This window comes from Delphinapterus leucas, chromosome 8 (genome assembly GCF_059928025.1).
Source record: "Delphinapterus leucas isolate spDelLeu-1000000601 "Yukka" chromosome 8, BTC_Dleu_Yukka2, whole genome shotgun sequence".
Taxonomy (NCBI): domain Eukaryota; kingdom Metazoa; phylum Chordata; class Mammalia; order Artiodactyla; family Monodontidae; genus Delphinapterus; species Delphinapterus leucas.
The window spans coordinates 29,673,454-29,688,532 of NC_143136.1; the positions used below are offsets into that span (position 1 = coordinate 29,673,454).

Genomic DNA, 15,079 nt, shown 5'->3' on the forward strand with positions numbered 1-15,079 from the left:
AACATTGCCATTCTTCACTCAAATATTTCTTACTAAGTTTGTATCCTTATTCAATCAGGTATTGAATATGATTCTGTTTGTAAACTCTACTTAGCCACTGGCAATATGCATTATAAAAATACACCCCGTAATTTATGCATGCTTATCAAAATCACAGCAAACATAATCAGAGACAGAAATGTGATAACCACACATATGAAGATGTGGAAAGGCAAACAAACTAAATTAAGGTATTGGTCATTTTTGTTTTATTTCTATCTCTGTTACAGATGCGTCAGATAACAGCAGGAAGTTTCTAATCGTTTTACTGCCCCTGTTTTTTATTTTTTAATTTGAGAATTGTTGGAAAAATTAGAAAGATCTATTGTTTGTAGTATACTAAGATTTGCTCAGACTGTCAACATATTCACCCAGTGTGTGATTATCCTTGTAGCTGACTAGCTTTTTGAATTGGAGCTTTGCTAACGAGTCAACACATTTTGGAAATTAAGATGAACTTTATATGACTTAAGACTTAATAAGACGAAAACGGCAAGCATGATGGTCAGTTTGGGGGCAGTTGTTGACATTAACTGAATAGAGTCTTTCAATATCAAGATCTAGGATAATAGGATTTCAGGAGACCCTGAGAGCTTAATGGAAAAGAGAAAGTGTGTAGAAGGGGTTCCCCAAACCTCTTTAAGTTCCACATGTTGGACTGAAAATCAGTAGCAAACATTTTGTTCAAATTTGCAGTAAAGGAATTAGATTTGAAAGAGCATCTAACACTACTTGCTTCTGTGGTGACAAAAAAAAAACAAAGCTTAATGCTCTAGTCTTACTTTCTCATTAAATTATTTTCTTTCCCTTTCTGAGCGAAATTTCCTACTTACATCTCTGAAATTCTTTCCCCAGCTTCTCTTCCATCCCTCTTTGCCATCCGTTTACCACAGTAGGTTTCAAGGATGAGAAGGGAAGGTGAGGGAGTGATGATGGGATTAGCAGGGCATGGCTGAGGGTGGGGATGTGGAAGAATTATTCCTGTTCCTTTCTTTCCCACCTGCAACCATCATCTAAACTATTATTTTAAATAATCAGAAGATAAAGTTTGGACTTTAGCAGGTTATAGAAAAAGAAAGAGCAGTGCTTTAGCAACCACAGGTAGAAGTTCAACACTGGATCTTTATCTCACTTATTTAGAAGGTAGACTTCTCAAATGCTGCCTGGGAATCCTAAGGATATATGCTGAACGCTTAGTGAATCTTTCTCTCTCTGATATATATATATGTACATATATATACACACACACATATATATATGAAAAAGTAGAAGTAATTTTTCTTGATGGGAAAAGATACACAAGAGTTCCAGCATTAAGCTCCATGAATGTAGAAAAAAATGTCTAGTTGGTTCATCCTTCATTCACTCATTCATTCAACAAATAGTCATCAAGATTTAATTATGTGCCAAGAGCTGTGCTTGATGCTGGGCATTCATTTTGAAAGGGGTAGATTTATGTTTTTAAAACACTTTGCCATTGTGTAGAAAGTGGCTTGGAGAAGGGCAGGTGGTGGTGGCTTGGACTTGGTAGATTGTCATACGCTTATTGCTATAAGGAAAGCTGGGAAAGCTGAGATGGAGGGAGGTCAGCAAATCAAGAATTCTGTTTTGAACACATTAAGTGTGAATTGCTTGGAGACATCCAGATGGAAATAGCAGAGTGACAGTCAGCATGTACAATCTGGAGCTCAAGGTCTTAGTCCAGAGTAGACATTCAATATATATTGGTTTGCTTCATTAATTATTATTGTAAGGAAGACATGGGCTCAGTATTTCAATTGCCAGAAGAGTAATCATAGAGCAGATAATCTAATACTTTTAAACCTCTATACCCATCATTCTGATAGCCTTCTCTCACATCTCAAATTCATTCAGAGACCAGATAGATTGTTAACTACATTCAAGTGAATTATTCTCCGATCGTGATTTCCTCTGAACTGTTGGTTTCACAGGTTTGTCTATCTAACATCTCACTAGGCCTCTGACTATATGCTATATTAATTCAGTCCCTATATGTATGGAATTCCAAGTTCATGCCAAGCAACGTGCTTGGTGTTAGGTGCATATCTTTGGCTAGTTTTAACATTTCAAGGGACTAGAGCGTAAAAATAAAACAACCAAACAAGAAAAAAAGAACAGATGTATGAAATGAATTATTGCTTCTCTATTTCTTTATTATATTTAAAGTTTTTATAACTGTGGGCTGAGGAATAGAATATCCTAAAATAAGTTTGCCTCTGGACAAAGTTTTTTATTCAGGCAATAAAATATTATTTATTCAAGGTCCTTGTAGCTCTGGAGCAGTGTTAGAGAATAGACATTAAAACGACATGAACCCTCTCTCATGTTCAACAGAAAACAGCACAGATGGAGCCATAATAAATCATGTAACTAAAGTGTATAACAAACTAAGCCTTTACATGTTTTTATTTCCTGTGATCTTATTTTTTAAATTATACAAACAATATTATACAGCGTGCTCATTGTAAAATTAAAATGCCTAAGTGCACATGTTTTTCAAAAATGAATTCATCATCATGTCCTTCACTCCCTGCCACCTGTTTCTCAGAGGTAAAATATGTTGGCAGTTTAGTGAGTTTTTCCTTCAGACTTTTTTCTTTGCATATATGTGTCTTTACTTTCTCAACATAAGTTAGGTTGTACTTGTTTTGCTTTTTCCACTTGACAAAATATCTTAGACATTGGGCAATGTCATTTTTTAAGTGCTGCATAATATCCCAGGGTATAAATATACTATAATTTATTTATTGGTGTGTAATTCAGTGGCTCCCAATTTTTTATTATCATAAGAATGTTTTGGTGAGTATTCTTATAGCATATATCTTTGTACTCATATGTAAATATCTCTGTAGGATCAATTCTTAGAAATGGAACTTTTAGCTTAAAAATTATGCGTATCCAACTTTTGGTTAATAACTGCCAAATTGTAGAGCTTTCTACAACACAATTCCTATTACAAAAGGTCATAGGGGACCACTCAAACCATTAATCAGTAACTATAGAGCAGAGGTCTCAGAGCATCTTCCCTAGGCCAGCAGCATCCGTATCACCTGGGAACTTATGAGAAGCACAATTTCTTGGGCCCCATCCCTGATGTATTATGGTAGTCAGAGTTCTCCAGAGCAACCGAACAAACAGGATGTATATATAGATATAGAATGAGATTCATTTTAAGGAATTGGCCCACATAATTATGGAGGCTAGCAAGTCTAAAGATCAGTAGTCAGCAAGCTGGAGGCCCAGAGGAGCCAGTGTGTAGTTCCAATGCAAAAGCAGGCAGGCTCGAGCCTTAGAAAGAGCTGATATTTCCTTTTGAGTCCAAAGGCAGAAGAAAACATGTCTCGCCTGGAATACAGTAAGGCAGAAGGAATTCTCTTACTCAGACTTTTTGTTCTATTCAAGCCTTCAGTTGATTGGACAAGGTCCATCCCATTAGGGAGGGCAATCTGCTTTTACTCTGTCTACCAATTCAAATGTTAACCTCATCCAGAAACACCTTCACAGACACACCAAGAATAATGTTTGAACAAATATCTGGACACCACAGTCTAATCAAATTGACACATCAAATTAACCATCATGTATTCTGAATCAGAACTCTGAGGGTGGGACCTAGCAATGTATTTTAACACTGTCCAGATGATTTTAACATACACCAGGGTCTGAAAACCACTGCTCTAGACTGGGCTTTCTGGCTACTCAGATTCGTGCTTGAAGTTATGGGAAAATGCTCTTTAAGAACCCACAACTTGGGCTTCCCTGGTGGCGCAGTGGTTGAGAGTCCGCCTGCCGACGCAGGGGACACAGGCTCGCACCCCGGTCCGGGAGGATCCCACATGTTGCCGAGCGGCTGGGCCCGTGAGCCATGGCCACTAGACCTGCGCGTCCTGAGCCTGTGCTCCGCAGCAGGAGAGGCCACAACAGTGAGAGGCCCGCGTACCGCAAAAAAAAAAAAAAGAACCCACAACTTGGTTGAATTAGTAATTGATCATGGTAAATGATACCCATCTCATTTGCAAGCTAGCTTAGAGAAAGGGCATTGCCATCAGGAACTGCAGAGAGATGGATTTTATTCCTTCTCTGTGCTAGAGCTTTATTAAGATCGGCTTGAGAACCTACAGGTGCTTTCTCTGAAGGACTTTCCTGTTTGTTGTTTTCAGACCCGCAATCTTCAGTAAATATGGACCTGTATTGTGGAGCTGAGCGAGTATGCAGCGCCTTCTCTGCCCTTGTTGATCAGATCACTTTGCCCAACTTGAAGTGAAAAAGAGTCCAGACTCAAAGGCCCCTTGTGGTGATGACGAAACGTGTTTTCAAAATCTGTACTAAAAGAACTAAACCTTCTACCTCTTTCTCAATAGTCTGGCATGAAGCATGAAGAAAATTTTATTTTTTAATGTCTCTACACATGTGTCTTTGTTCTTCAGAGTAAAGCCTTGGGAATGAGGAGTGATAGAGGAAAATGGAAAGAAGGAGCCAAGTCAAATCCAGATGTGCTGCATTTCCAATAAAGGCCCTTTCTTTGAATACATTGGTAGTAATATTCAAGTGTGTGATCTACAGGAATTCATGCAACTATCCTCTTCCATATCTGAATTACCGAACTGATGACCTAATATTCTATCTAGATGCTCCTGCTGGAGAATAGGCTCGGCAAAGAACTAAATACACACATACACACACATATGTGCATATCAGACACGCACTTGAGTGCATGCAGATCTGGTGAGATCTGAATGAACTCTGTGGATCGTACCAACGTCAATCTTCCGGTTGTGTTATTGTACTATAGTTATGCAAGACGTTACTATGAAGGGAAACTGGATGAAGGGTATACAGGATGTCTCTGTATTATCTCTTACAACGTATATGAATCAGCAATTATCTCAAAATAAATTTATTTTAAAAACATGAATGTTTCTCACTAAAACCCCACATTCATTGAATTTGGCCAAAGTACTTGTGTGCCTCCATCCTCTGTATGTATGATTAGGGTATAGATGCTTAATAATGTCCAAAGTAGTAGCTAAAATTTTTTGACTGTGAGAGCACTTAGCTTCTAAGCACCATGTATGTATTAATACTAATTTAAACCTCAGAACAAACCTGGTAAGTAGATATCTCTTTTTATGAGACAACTGAGGCACAAAGAGGGTCAGTAACTTGTCCAAAGTCGTTTGGTCACTACTTGACAAAGTTGAGATTCGAACCCAGCTCCTAAGCCTGTATTCTAACCACTGCTTGCACTTTCTCTAAATAAATATTGTTATGGTTCCATTGTTTCACCTGTTTTCTTGATGTGCAGTCCATATTACATTCAGAGAGGCTCTGGGCTCTTATTTATATGATCCATAACTTCTAGTAATCTTTCCAGAGTGAAATAATGTCCAACTGGGTAGGATTAGGACTAGGTTACCCCTGTTCAGTCTCATCCTAATCTTTTTGAATTTGTTTTTCAGCCTATCATGAATTTTTTATTTTGGTTTTGTTGTTCAACATATTCACTCTCCTTCTTACTTCATTCCAGCTTGTTCCTTACAAGTTTGTTAAGTATGCCCCAGAGCACTGGTCAGCAAACTACACAGCCCATAGGCCAAATCTGCCCACTGCCAGTTTTGTGCAGGCTGTGAAATTATTACATTTAAAAAGTAATAATTGAAAAAATCAGATGAGGAGTAATATTTTGTAACAGTTGAAAATGACATGGAGTCAAATTTCAGTGTCCGCGAGCCAAGTTTTAAAATTGGAACACCGCCGTGCTCATGTATTTACATATTATCTACAGCTGCTTTAATTCTACAAAGACAGAACTGATTAGTTGCGCCAGAGACTGGATGGCCCACAAAGCATCAGAAAAAATTGGCAGCCCCCGTTCTGTAGTACCAAGGTGTGGGAGGAACAAGGGGCAGGCATCTCTTCAGCGATTTATAAGAGGTAATGAGTTTATATAATGGTTTTTAAGAATATGATGCAAGACATTAGAGAAAGTAGTACAGAAGCAAAACCACGAGCCTCTGTAGAAATGGTAGTCAAAGAGTGGCAGCTTTTAATGTGCTTATTCTTCTAATCAAGTTAAAGCTGAGGCTGGACCCCCCCCCGCCCCAGTTCCTTCCCCAGACTTGCTTCCCCTACTGTTAAGGTTTGGCTAATCTTCAGATGCATCTGTGTCTTCTAATAATAACCCTTTGGGTAAGATTTTTCACTTAAGGAGGGCCATAAACCTTCAGTGAAAACACTTACTGAGGCTTCCTTTGGACCTGGGAAAAGCAAGTGAAATGCTAACATATCTGAAATTCAAACTGGTTGTCAACCATCAATTATAATAGAATGATTGGAGAGATGAGCGTAATTAGAGATAAAAATAGCATTGTGTCTGGAACTCAAATATATTTGTTAATTGGACTTCTTTGCTATGAACCTCATTCAAGCCTAGTCATTTTGAGAGCAAATATTTTTATGGGTTCTTTTCTCATAATGCTGTTCGTTTGATTTTTACTTTTCTTTTCAATGTAAAGTGTAACCAGTTATAATCTTAATATTTAATACAATAGAAAATATGCTAACTGAGAAAAAATTTATACCTACTGCTATTTTATTAGAGTTTGGATTATCATTAATGGTAACATTAAATATTGAAATAAAAAGACTCCAATAACATTACTTGGGGTAGAGAGCTTTTATTCATTTTGTTTCTATTAGAAGAATGGTTTATTCACCAGTTTCGTGTTTTGTTTTTTGCTTCACTCAGTTCAAAATATTCAAAAATATTCTTTCAAACAAAATTCAAGTAACTACCACCAATAACTGGTAATTAATAAATATAGTCTCTTATTGGCCTGTGCATAAACAATACAGTGGTTAATATTTCAAAGTCATGCAGTGTATTCAAGTTAAATGTGTGGCACTCTAGTTCATTAACAATGTCAAGCATCCCAAAACAATGATCAAGATGAATACAAAGAATCTGAGTAGCACGATCCCCTACTCATCTTTGGAAGCTGTTTTAACTGTTTCAGACAGTGGGATGATCTGGCAGTAATGTCGCCATTTGAAGGAACATGCTAGCAGCCTAAAAGAATGAAACTACTCAGAGAATGTGGCTTAAGCATCTCTGGATGCTCCCACCATTTCAAGTAAATAAACGATCAGTAGTCAAGAAAATATATATATATATATATATTTAAATTCCAAGATGTGCATTAGCTCTGAGGTTCGATTTATTTTCTTTTTATTTCCAGGCTACTGGTCACTTTTCCAATGAACTTAGACCCACTCCTATGTACATGCATGTTTATCAAGCCTTCAATCAACTCTTTCTTCTTTAGGGAAGGGATTCTTGGTTGCTGAGGATATACACCTGAAAGCAGAGAAAAGCAACTAGTCATTAGGTCACCAAATTATTTTCAGGCTAATTAAGTATCAATGACTTGGTTTTTAAAAGAATGTTTGCTGTTTCTGCCACTCGGCTATTAATATTCTGTATAGATTTTTTGCAGAGGTGTATTTGAAATTTTTATTTGTGCAAAACTTTGTGTCCTATGAAGTTTAATTATATAATATGAATTAAGTAGATTATAATAAATACATTTCCTATTTGATTAATATGTATTAAAATATATTTTTCTGACTAAAAAAGTAAAAAATTGTCATCATATAATTTTAATATAAAAATATAAAGAAAAATGTTTAAACCACCCATAATACAATCTTCCAGAGAGAACCACAGTTTTACACATACATACTTTATACCATAATTTAGTTTACCATTACCCTATTATGGGGCATTTAGATTATTTCCAATTTTCTGTTGCTATAAATAATATTGCAGTGAAGAGCCTTATACTGCAAAATTGGCTACAGCTCTGAATGATTCTTTAGAATAGATTTCTAGATTGGTAATTTCTGAATATGTTGCTTACAAAATTTCTCAGCGTGAGTAAAGTAGAAAATCAAGCATTTGTGAATCTAACTTATATTTCTGAAGCATTGTTTTCTCTTCTGCTTAATGTTTAAAAAATAAGCATTATGAACATTTGCCGGCTAGTTAGACACTGACTGCAAACATCATCAAATTATAAATCTAAATTTTAACTTTCACATCACAGAGGAAAGCAAAGACACAATGTTTCTAGACCGTCCAAACTGCCAGGTTCAGGCAGGTAAGTTTTTCTGTTCCTCTCAGGGGCAGAGCAAGATTTGTTGAAGGAAGAGATCATCACTTTTGACACAAACAAGGATGTACTTCAAAATCCTTTCATTTGTATTAAAGCCTTTACTAACCCTTGTGTTAACCTCAACTTTGTTATTTTCTATCTGGGAGATATTATCAGCCTACTCTTTTCCTAAATCAATTTCTCTCTCTCTCTCTCTCTCTCTCTCTCTCTCTCTCTGCCTTCACAGAATCCATCATAATTTAGTAGTGAAGCCTGGGTATACCCTCTTCAGCCTTCTGACCATTTTGGCACTCAGCTGTTAGCTTGTACCTTTCTAGACAAAATAACAATGCTCTTTTGAGTCTTCTCAAACGATGATATCTTTGGCCCTCAGAATTTTTGGAATTCTCATTTCTGGATCACCTCTGTTTCTGCTTATTAAAGTTATAAACCACCACAATGTCTAGGTCATCACTCAGCTCGGTAAGCTCTCCTTGGAGTAAGGCTCTTCCAGATTCTTTCTGTAGTTAAATCCACGCTTTTCATACATTTATTGTTTATAGAATCACAGAACTTCAGAACACAGAATGTGAAGAGACTTTAAGGGCCTTCTAATTCTTCCCATATCCCTCGTTTTCAGATGAAGAAACTGAGAGCTAAATAAGTCAATTAACTTGCCCAATGTTACGTAGCTATTTGATATCTCTTGTTTTCATAGTTGCTGACTCAATATTAACAAATATACTAACATACAAATTTATATAGGAGTTTTGTGTTTTTAATAAGGCATGATTCATTGCAACATTTCTCAAGTGAATTTAAACTATTTAACTTGAAGACATCAAAATAGCAAGAACCTTTCCAGGTATTATGTAGACACTCATTTTAGTTTTTTTCTTCTGCTCTGATGATGTGATTTCCCTGAGAACTATGGAGACAAACACCTCTTCACCCTCACCCCCATCCCAACCTACTAGAATATTAATTCCCCAGGGACAAAAGAAAAAATTAGTGAAGAATCTCTGCAGGTACATCCAGAGCCCAGTTGAGCCACTAGAGATTTAATCAAGCCTCTTGAGATGAAATCTCGATGTTCCTGAAACTAACTTTCAGACAGGGTCTCTTCTTGACCCAAGACCCTCTTTGACTGATTATACAATACAAACGGAAAGTCTTATTTCCTGGTCTGCAACAATTATGTCAAACATTAAAATAACTTCAATAAAGTGAAATGTTTACCCCTAATATTTGCAAAGCAACTCCTAGTAAAGTTTGCAGACCAGCTGGGTCAATAGCAACTCTGCAGCAAGATGAAGGAAGTGACTTCCAAAGCTGAAGACAAATCTACTTTTTTTTTTTGAAAAAAGAAGATAGAAATGCCATGTTGAAGTATGCTCAGAAAATTACATGTAGTCTCAGACTATTATGGTAGCCTGTTGCAAGCAAGCAAACTGAAAGCTGTTTTTGAGATTATATATATATGTAATTTTAATATGCAATTAAATTATATAATTTAATTATTTATAATATATAATTATAGATAATTATTTTCCTGTTAAGTTGAACACAAACATTATTTTCATTTATTCTATAGATACTTAAAGTGCAAAGTGAGTACAAAATACAAAACAAGAAATAGTGGTAGTAATTTGAGTACCACTGTTAAGTAGAGTAAGAATGGAAAAAAAAAAAAAAAGAATGGAAAAAAGAGCCTATAGTACAGATGAAGAAAATATACAGTCCCTACTGATGCTGATGCCTGGGAAGCCTCTGTTCAAAATATTTTTAAAATATTGGTAACCAACATTTAAAGATAGTCATTTTGCATTTCTGCTTTAGTAACTAAACTGCTAAAAGAATATTTCCTCTAAAAAATGAAATTGGTTTAAGTGACAATAACACTCGCCAAATTAATAAATTTATCTATAAATAATTACAGTGGATTATCTGGCTTTATGGATCAGCTAATAATATTTTTTGTTACTGAGGTTAAAACAAACTAGATATTTAAAGGTTCTACAATATCTTGGGAAAAGATTGATCTATAATTATTACTGTTAATTGCTATTTTAATAGATGTTTTACAGGAACATATAACAATCATTTGATTTCTCACAATCAAATGTACAATTGCAAAAATTATTTATGCTTCAGTTTTCCACTAGTGCATAAATAGTTACTACCACCCAAACAGCCCTTGCTGCAAGCTTTAGAAGCACATTGGTTGAAACAACACCAAAAAAGGAACAAAAACAGTATGAATAAGGCTGTTATTCTCAGCTTACAGTGATTTATTCACCCTCCTTTTAATTCTATAAAGGATATTCTAGTGCCCCTGGAGAAGACTGCATTTGAATACCATATTTACTTCAGTGAAAAATCTCTAAATTTGTAGGAAGTTCCAGATTTCTAAAAATTAATTACTCAGCTTGCTGGAAGTTAATTACTTATTTGCAATTTGTTCCAAAAAACAAGGAAGAGTGAATTTGCAAGCCAGCTGATTTTTCTACCATTTATCCATCAGCTAAGTAAGTACATCTCAAGGAGTCCTTCCCATTTACATGAAAGCAATTAGTTTTTGTTTCTGTTTTTGTTTTTCTATTTAAAAGGGGCAAGAGCCTTCCCCAGGCTTATATTCAAATCTTCCCAATTCCATAGCAAGCGAACACAGGTTATGACTACCAATGTTCAGCCTTACTGAAAAAAATAATATTAATTTGGGGGCATCCCTTTATACCTTGATATTGTATTTTAGGGATCATGTCTTTTCCTACTTGTCTTTCTGATTCTTCTTTGCTGCTGTTGAAGTATGAAGATGAGGACAATGTTGATAAAAACACCTACTGCAAATTACAAAAGGAAGTGCTATCTATCTTTCTATCACTTGCGTACTCTTTGGGCTCACCCCTGAGGAGGCTATGTGTGGCAATGGATTGCCCTAAAGCCACTTCCCTCTTCCTCACAATTCAGCACATTCACACTTGATTGATCCTTTCAAAAGACATGGGACCTGGGGTTGACCACCTTTTTTTCTCCCTGTGTGCTGTGGATGCACTGCTGAGATCTTCTCTTCCTCTCCAGCCAATTGCCTCCTTCCTAAGCCATGGTTTCTGGAGAGGACACAGTCCACATAGATGTCCCAGAAGAGTTGGGCCAGATCCCAAAACAATGCCCCATGCTGCAAGTTCTCAGATGACTTCAGGTAGATCATAAAATCCCAGAAACCTGAAACAGTGTTGGAGATTTGAGGCTTCCACATTTCTAGGAGGAGTACTGAGGAAGATTCCCAGCACTGAGGATCAGCTTGGTTAAGAGCCAGCAGATCTGTCTGGCTGTGACAGAAGAAAGGAGACACACAGCATATTCCCACAATGAGCAGGGAGCAGGTGAGACTCAAGTGGCGGTAGATCCCTCCTCTGTTCCCAGGATTGGCCATGGCCTTGAAACTGTGCAAGATGGAAATATTTCATATGAGTTCCTGCTTGTGCTCTACTCAGTAAAGAAAATAATTATGCCTTTAAGAACCTTGGTGCCAGCAAAGGAAACATACCATCATCTCTGGGAAAAGTCTTATCCTACCTCCCATCTCACAAGCCCCATTCTATCTAAAATGATGCACTGTCAAGCCGGGTAGTACAAAACCAAGATGCTTAGATTAAGAAAGATTTATTCCTAAGATGTGCTCTTTTGTAAGATAAATAAGTAAACTTGTTTTTCCCTAGTACAGAGAAATATAGTTTAAAAGAGTATTAAGTGAAAATTTTCAGTCTTGCTACATGGCTTTTATTATTCTATAATTGCATAATTTAGCCTAGCTATCCTAAACCAGGACTCCCATGCAATTAAGAATTTGAACATATTTTACCCTTGGATGCTTTCCTATTATGGTTCCTTTTATTATTAAAAAAAAGGCATAAGAATTGTAAAATGTTATAAATAAAAAATAAACACAAGATAGTGTGATAAAAGTATGGGAAACAAGGTATATTCAACCCATTAGAGTAGAATTAATAAACATTTTACAAACACCTGAAATGTTCTGCAATTCTGACATAACTTTCATAAAGATGATCTTTTCTCATTTTTCTCGTCTTGCTATAAATCTCAAGAATTTTAACAAAAATTATTTGCCTCTCATTCAGCTTTTCTGGCTTTCACAGCCGGTTGCAATAAAACCAAGACATCCATACACACTTTGAAATTATTATGTTACACTTCAGACAAGTCCAATGAGAAATGATGTACTTAAAATAATAATAAACCGGGCTTCCCTGGTGGCGCAGTGGTTGAGAGTCTGCCTGCCAATGCAGGGGACGCGGGTTCGTGCCCCGGTCCGGGAAGATCCCACATGTCGCAGAGCGGCTGGGCCCGTGAGCCATGGCCATTGAGCCTGCGCGTCCGGAGCCTGTGCTCCGCAACGGGAGAGGCCACAGCAGTGAGAGACCCGCGTACCACAAAAATAATAATAATAAAAACAAACCAATTTTTTTCCCAGGAAAAAAGGTTTACCTGAATCTTCACAAATGTATATGATATACAAAATGTATATTACACTTAAACAACTCTAGTGTGAAGAAAAAGCAGGAGGACATATACAGCTGACTTTCAGTTTTATATTTCCAAATCTTTTAGATGTTAGTATCATGAAGGCAAGCATGGCACAGCTCATGGGAATTCTCATGAGGATATGTCTATATTGGAAACATTTCATGATAACACCATGAGGTGGAATCTTTCTCTTCTGTACAGCAGCAAAACATATTGAGTCTCCCTTAAACCGGTATTTCAGAAACTCTTTGAACAGGCACATTCCTGAAGAGGCATGTTGAGATACAAAATTATTCAAAAATATTTCCTCTATATTTCAGATTATTTACACAGGATACCTACCTGAACAAAATCAAATTTAATATGTCCTCTTCTGAACTAAAATATCAAAGTCGAGGGGCCGCAAAAGTTTTTCCTTAGGGGGCAAGTCGAAGCTGTCAGTGCTAAGTTTATTAGAAGACCAGGGACGGGATACTGTCCAGGGTGCTGAAGTTGGCGAGTCCGTGACTCGCTGCCCGCTCGCGCCGCAGCGCTCACATTGGCTCCGTCAGGTTCCCTCCCCTTCCGAGAGTCTTCCCCAAGCCTGGAAGTTCCTCAACCCTGGGATCCTGCGTGTGTCCTGCCACAAGCCCCGCGCTGTGCTCCCTACATCTCGATCCCGCACCTGGTTCCACCACCTCTCCCTCCTCAGGGCGGAGCTGCCTGGGACACCCTGTGTCCTTCGTGCCCCATTAGCCTCCTTACTCCGCGGCTTGACTCCCAGGTCACAGAAGGGAGCCCCTCCGCAATTACCTGCGCAGCCCTGTCTGGATTCCTTGGAGTGCGTGGAGAGAAAATGTCCAGACTGCTCCCTGAGCAAGCGGCGGTCCCCACCTTCAGCGTCCTGAAGGTTACGGTGCCTCTTCTTAAGCAGTGGGAGTGCTCGGCGCCTCTTCAAGTCTACGTCAAAACGCCAGGAAACGGCCGCCACCTCTCGCCCCCAAGTCCATCTCCTGCACCCTCCTCTTCCCTCCCTCCCCTGAAGATTTCGTTTCAGAAAACAAGGAGGCTTAGCCGCACACACCTCATTGACACTGACCCCTACCCCCTCCTCCACCAGCGGAACTGAGCCTTTTGTGTGGTTGGCTTCCCGGTCCTACGTTGGGAGGTGTGACACTGCTGGCGGGGAACTGGAAAGTTGGGGCCCAGTCCCGCGCCCTTCAAGGAGCAAGTGGGGCTCCCTAGATCTCTACTCTCCAGACGTTCCTTGTTTGAGAGTAAAGTGATAGCAGGGAAGACTCAGGACTCCTAGGGTCGGAGAATGCACGTGGGTGCCCTCACAGCGGTCAGTAAGGAAGTTAAGGTGCATCCCAGTGACATCCTCGGTGTGAATTTCTCCTGCCTGCCTGTGGTCCAGGGCTCCGAAAAGGAACACACCCTTGAGGCAAGAATGCAGGTAGGGACAAGGCACCACTGGAAGCTCCCCTTGACTGGGGCAGGAGACCCCATTATCTCCAGGCTCTGTGGCTTGGATCACCCCAGTAGCCCGAGCTGCCGCTAGTATTGCTTGAGTCAGCCCACTGCTCAAGATTTCACAGAGGAGTTCCTGCTTTCCAAGAAGAGGAGACGTCTGGGATTCTCTTTGGTTCTCAACTCAAAGCTAGTTAATATCCTAGTCAGTCCTGTCACATTTTAGGGGCTCTGCTGAGAATTAGGGCCCACCCTAACTGAAATACACCCAGACCAAGAGCCTGAGGCAAAAGTCTTACCTTTGCCACGGTTTCCAGGTTTTGCCCCCTCACCTCAAAACCCTCGAAGCATCCTGAAAACCACTGGTAGTCTCCACTAACCGAAGGCTTTTGTGCCAGCTCAGTAGTATCCATGGTTACCTTCCAGAGGGGCACAGGGAGGAACCCAGGCTTATAGCAAGGTTTACCAAAGACACAAGGAACATTCCCTCTACCCAAGTGGTAGGAAGAGATTTCAAGAGGATTCCTAGGGGTTCTGGGCTTTTTCTCTTCCTCTGAAATCAGTTTCTCAATCTGTGAACTGAACATACTAATGTCTGCTTCTATTTATCTTCTGAGGAAGTAGGAAAAGATCATAAATGAGGGCTTCAACTTGCTTCCTGAACTTCAAGGAGCTCTCAGCTTCTTGGAGAAGATAATTACAGAAACATAGTGTGTGAGCACAAGGGATAGAGATTGGTGTGGGAGAACCCTGAGAAAGGAAAAGGGGAAGGAGGGGGCAGAGACAGTGTGTTTGAGGAGGTGACTGGTGACCTTCTTGAAGAAAAAGTTATACAGTTTTCCTGGAGCCATGGTGCGGGGGTGGGGGGG

At 38.7% G+C, this 15,079-nt stretch overlaps 2 protein-coding genes across 2 annotated transcripts in view; one reads left to right on the plus strand and one right to left on the minus strand.

Annotated features, from left to right (window-relative positions):
* DYTN (dystrotelin) overlaps positions 1-4,984 on the plus strand; it is a 44,133-nt gene extending 39,149 nt beyond the window's left edge. The window contains exon 11 of the mRNA XM_022568281.2: positions 4,221-4,984. Within this exon, the coding sequence (XP_022423989.2) occupies positions 4,221-4,324 (104 nt within the window). The 3' untranslated portion in view covers positions 4,325-4,984. The remainder of the gene's footprint in view (positions 1-4,220) is intronic.
* Positions 4,985-6,464: 1,480 nt separating this feature from the next.
* Positions 6,465-11,870, minus strand: FAM237A (family with sequence similarity 237 member A). The gene is made up of 2 exons (XM_022568280.2): positions 11,238-11,870; positions 6,465-7,417 (listed from the first exon to the last, which is right to left on the minus strand). The coding sequence occupies exons 1-2, from the start codon at positions 11,647-11,649 to the stop codon at positions 7,278-7,280; spliced, it is 552 nt and encodes a 183-aa protein (XP_022423988.1). The 5' UTR covers positions 11,650-11,870; the 3' UTR covers positions 6,465-7,277.
* Between the last annotated feature and the right edge of the window lie 3,209 nt (positions 11,871-15,079).

Bases quoted from the DNA above. Each gene is read 5' to 3' on its own strand.
- FAM237A (XM_022568280.2), bottom strand. From the start codon at position 11,649: ATGGCCAATCCTGGGAACAGAGGAGGGATCTACCGCCACTTGAGTCTC. The intron at 7,418-11,237 runs GTGGTCAACCCC...CTCTGCTTTCAG, and splicing joins GCACACAGGGAGAAAAAAAG to GTGTATATCCTCAGCAACCA.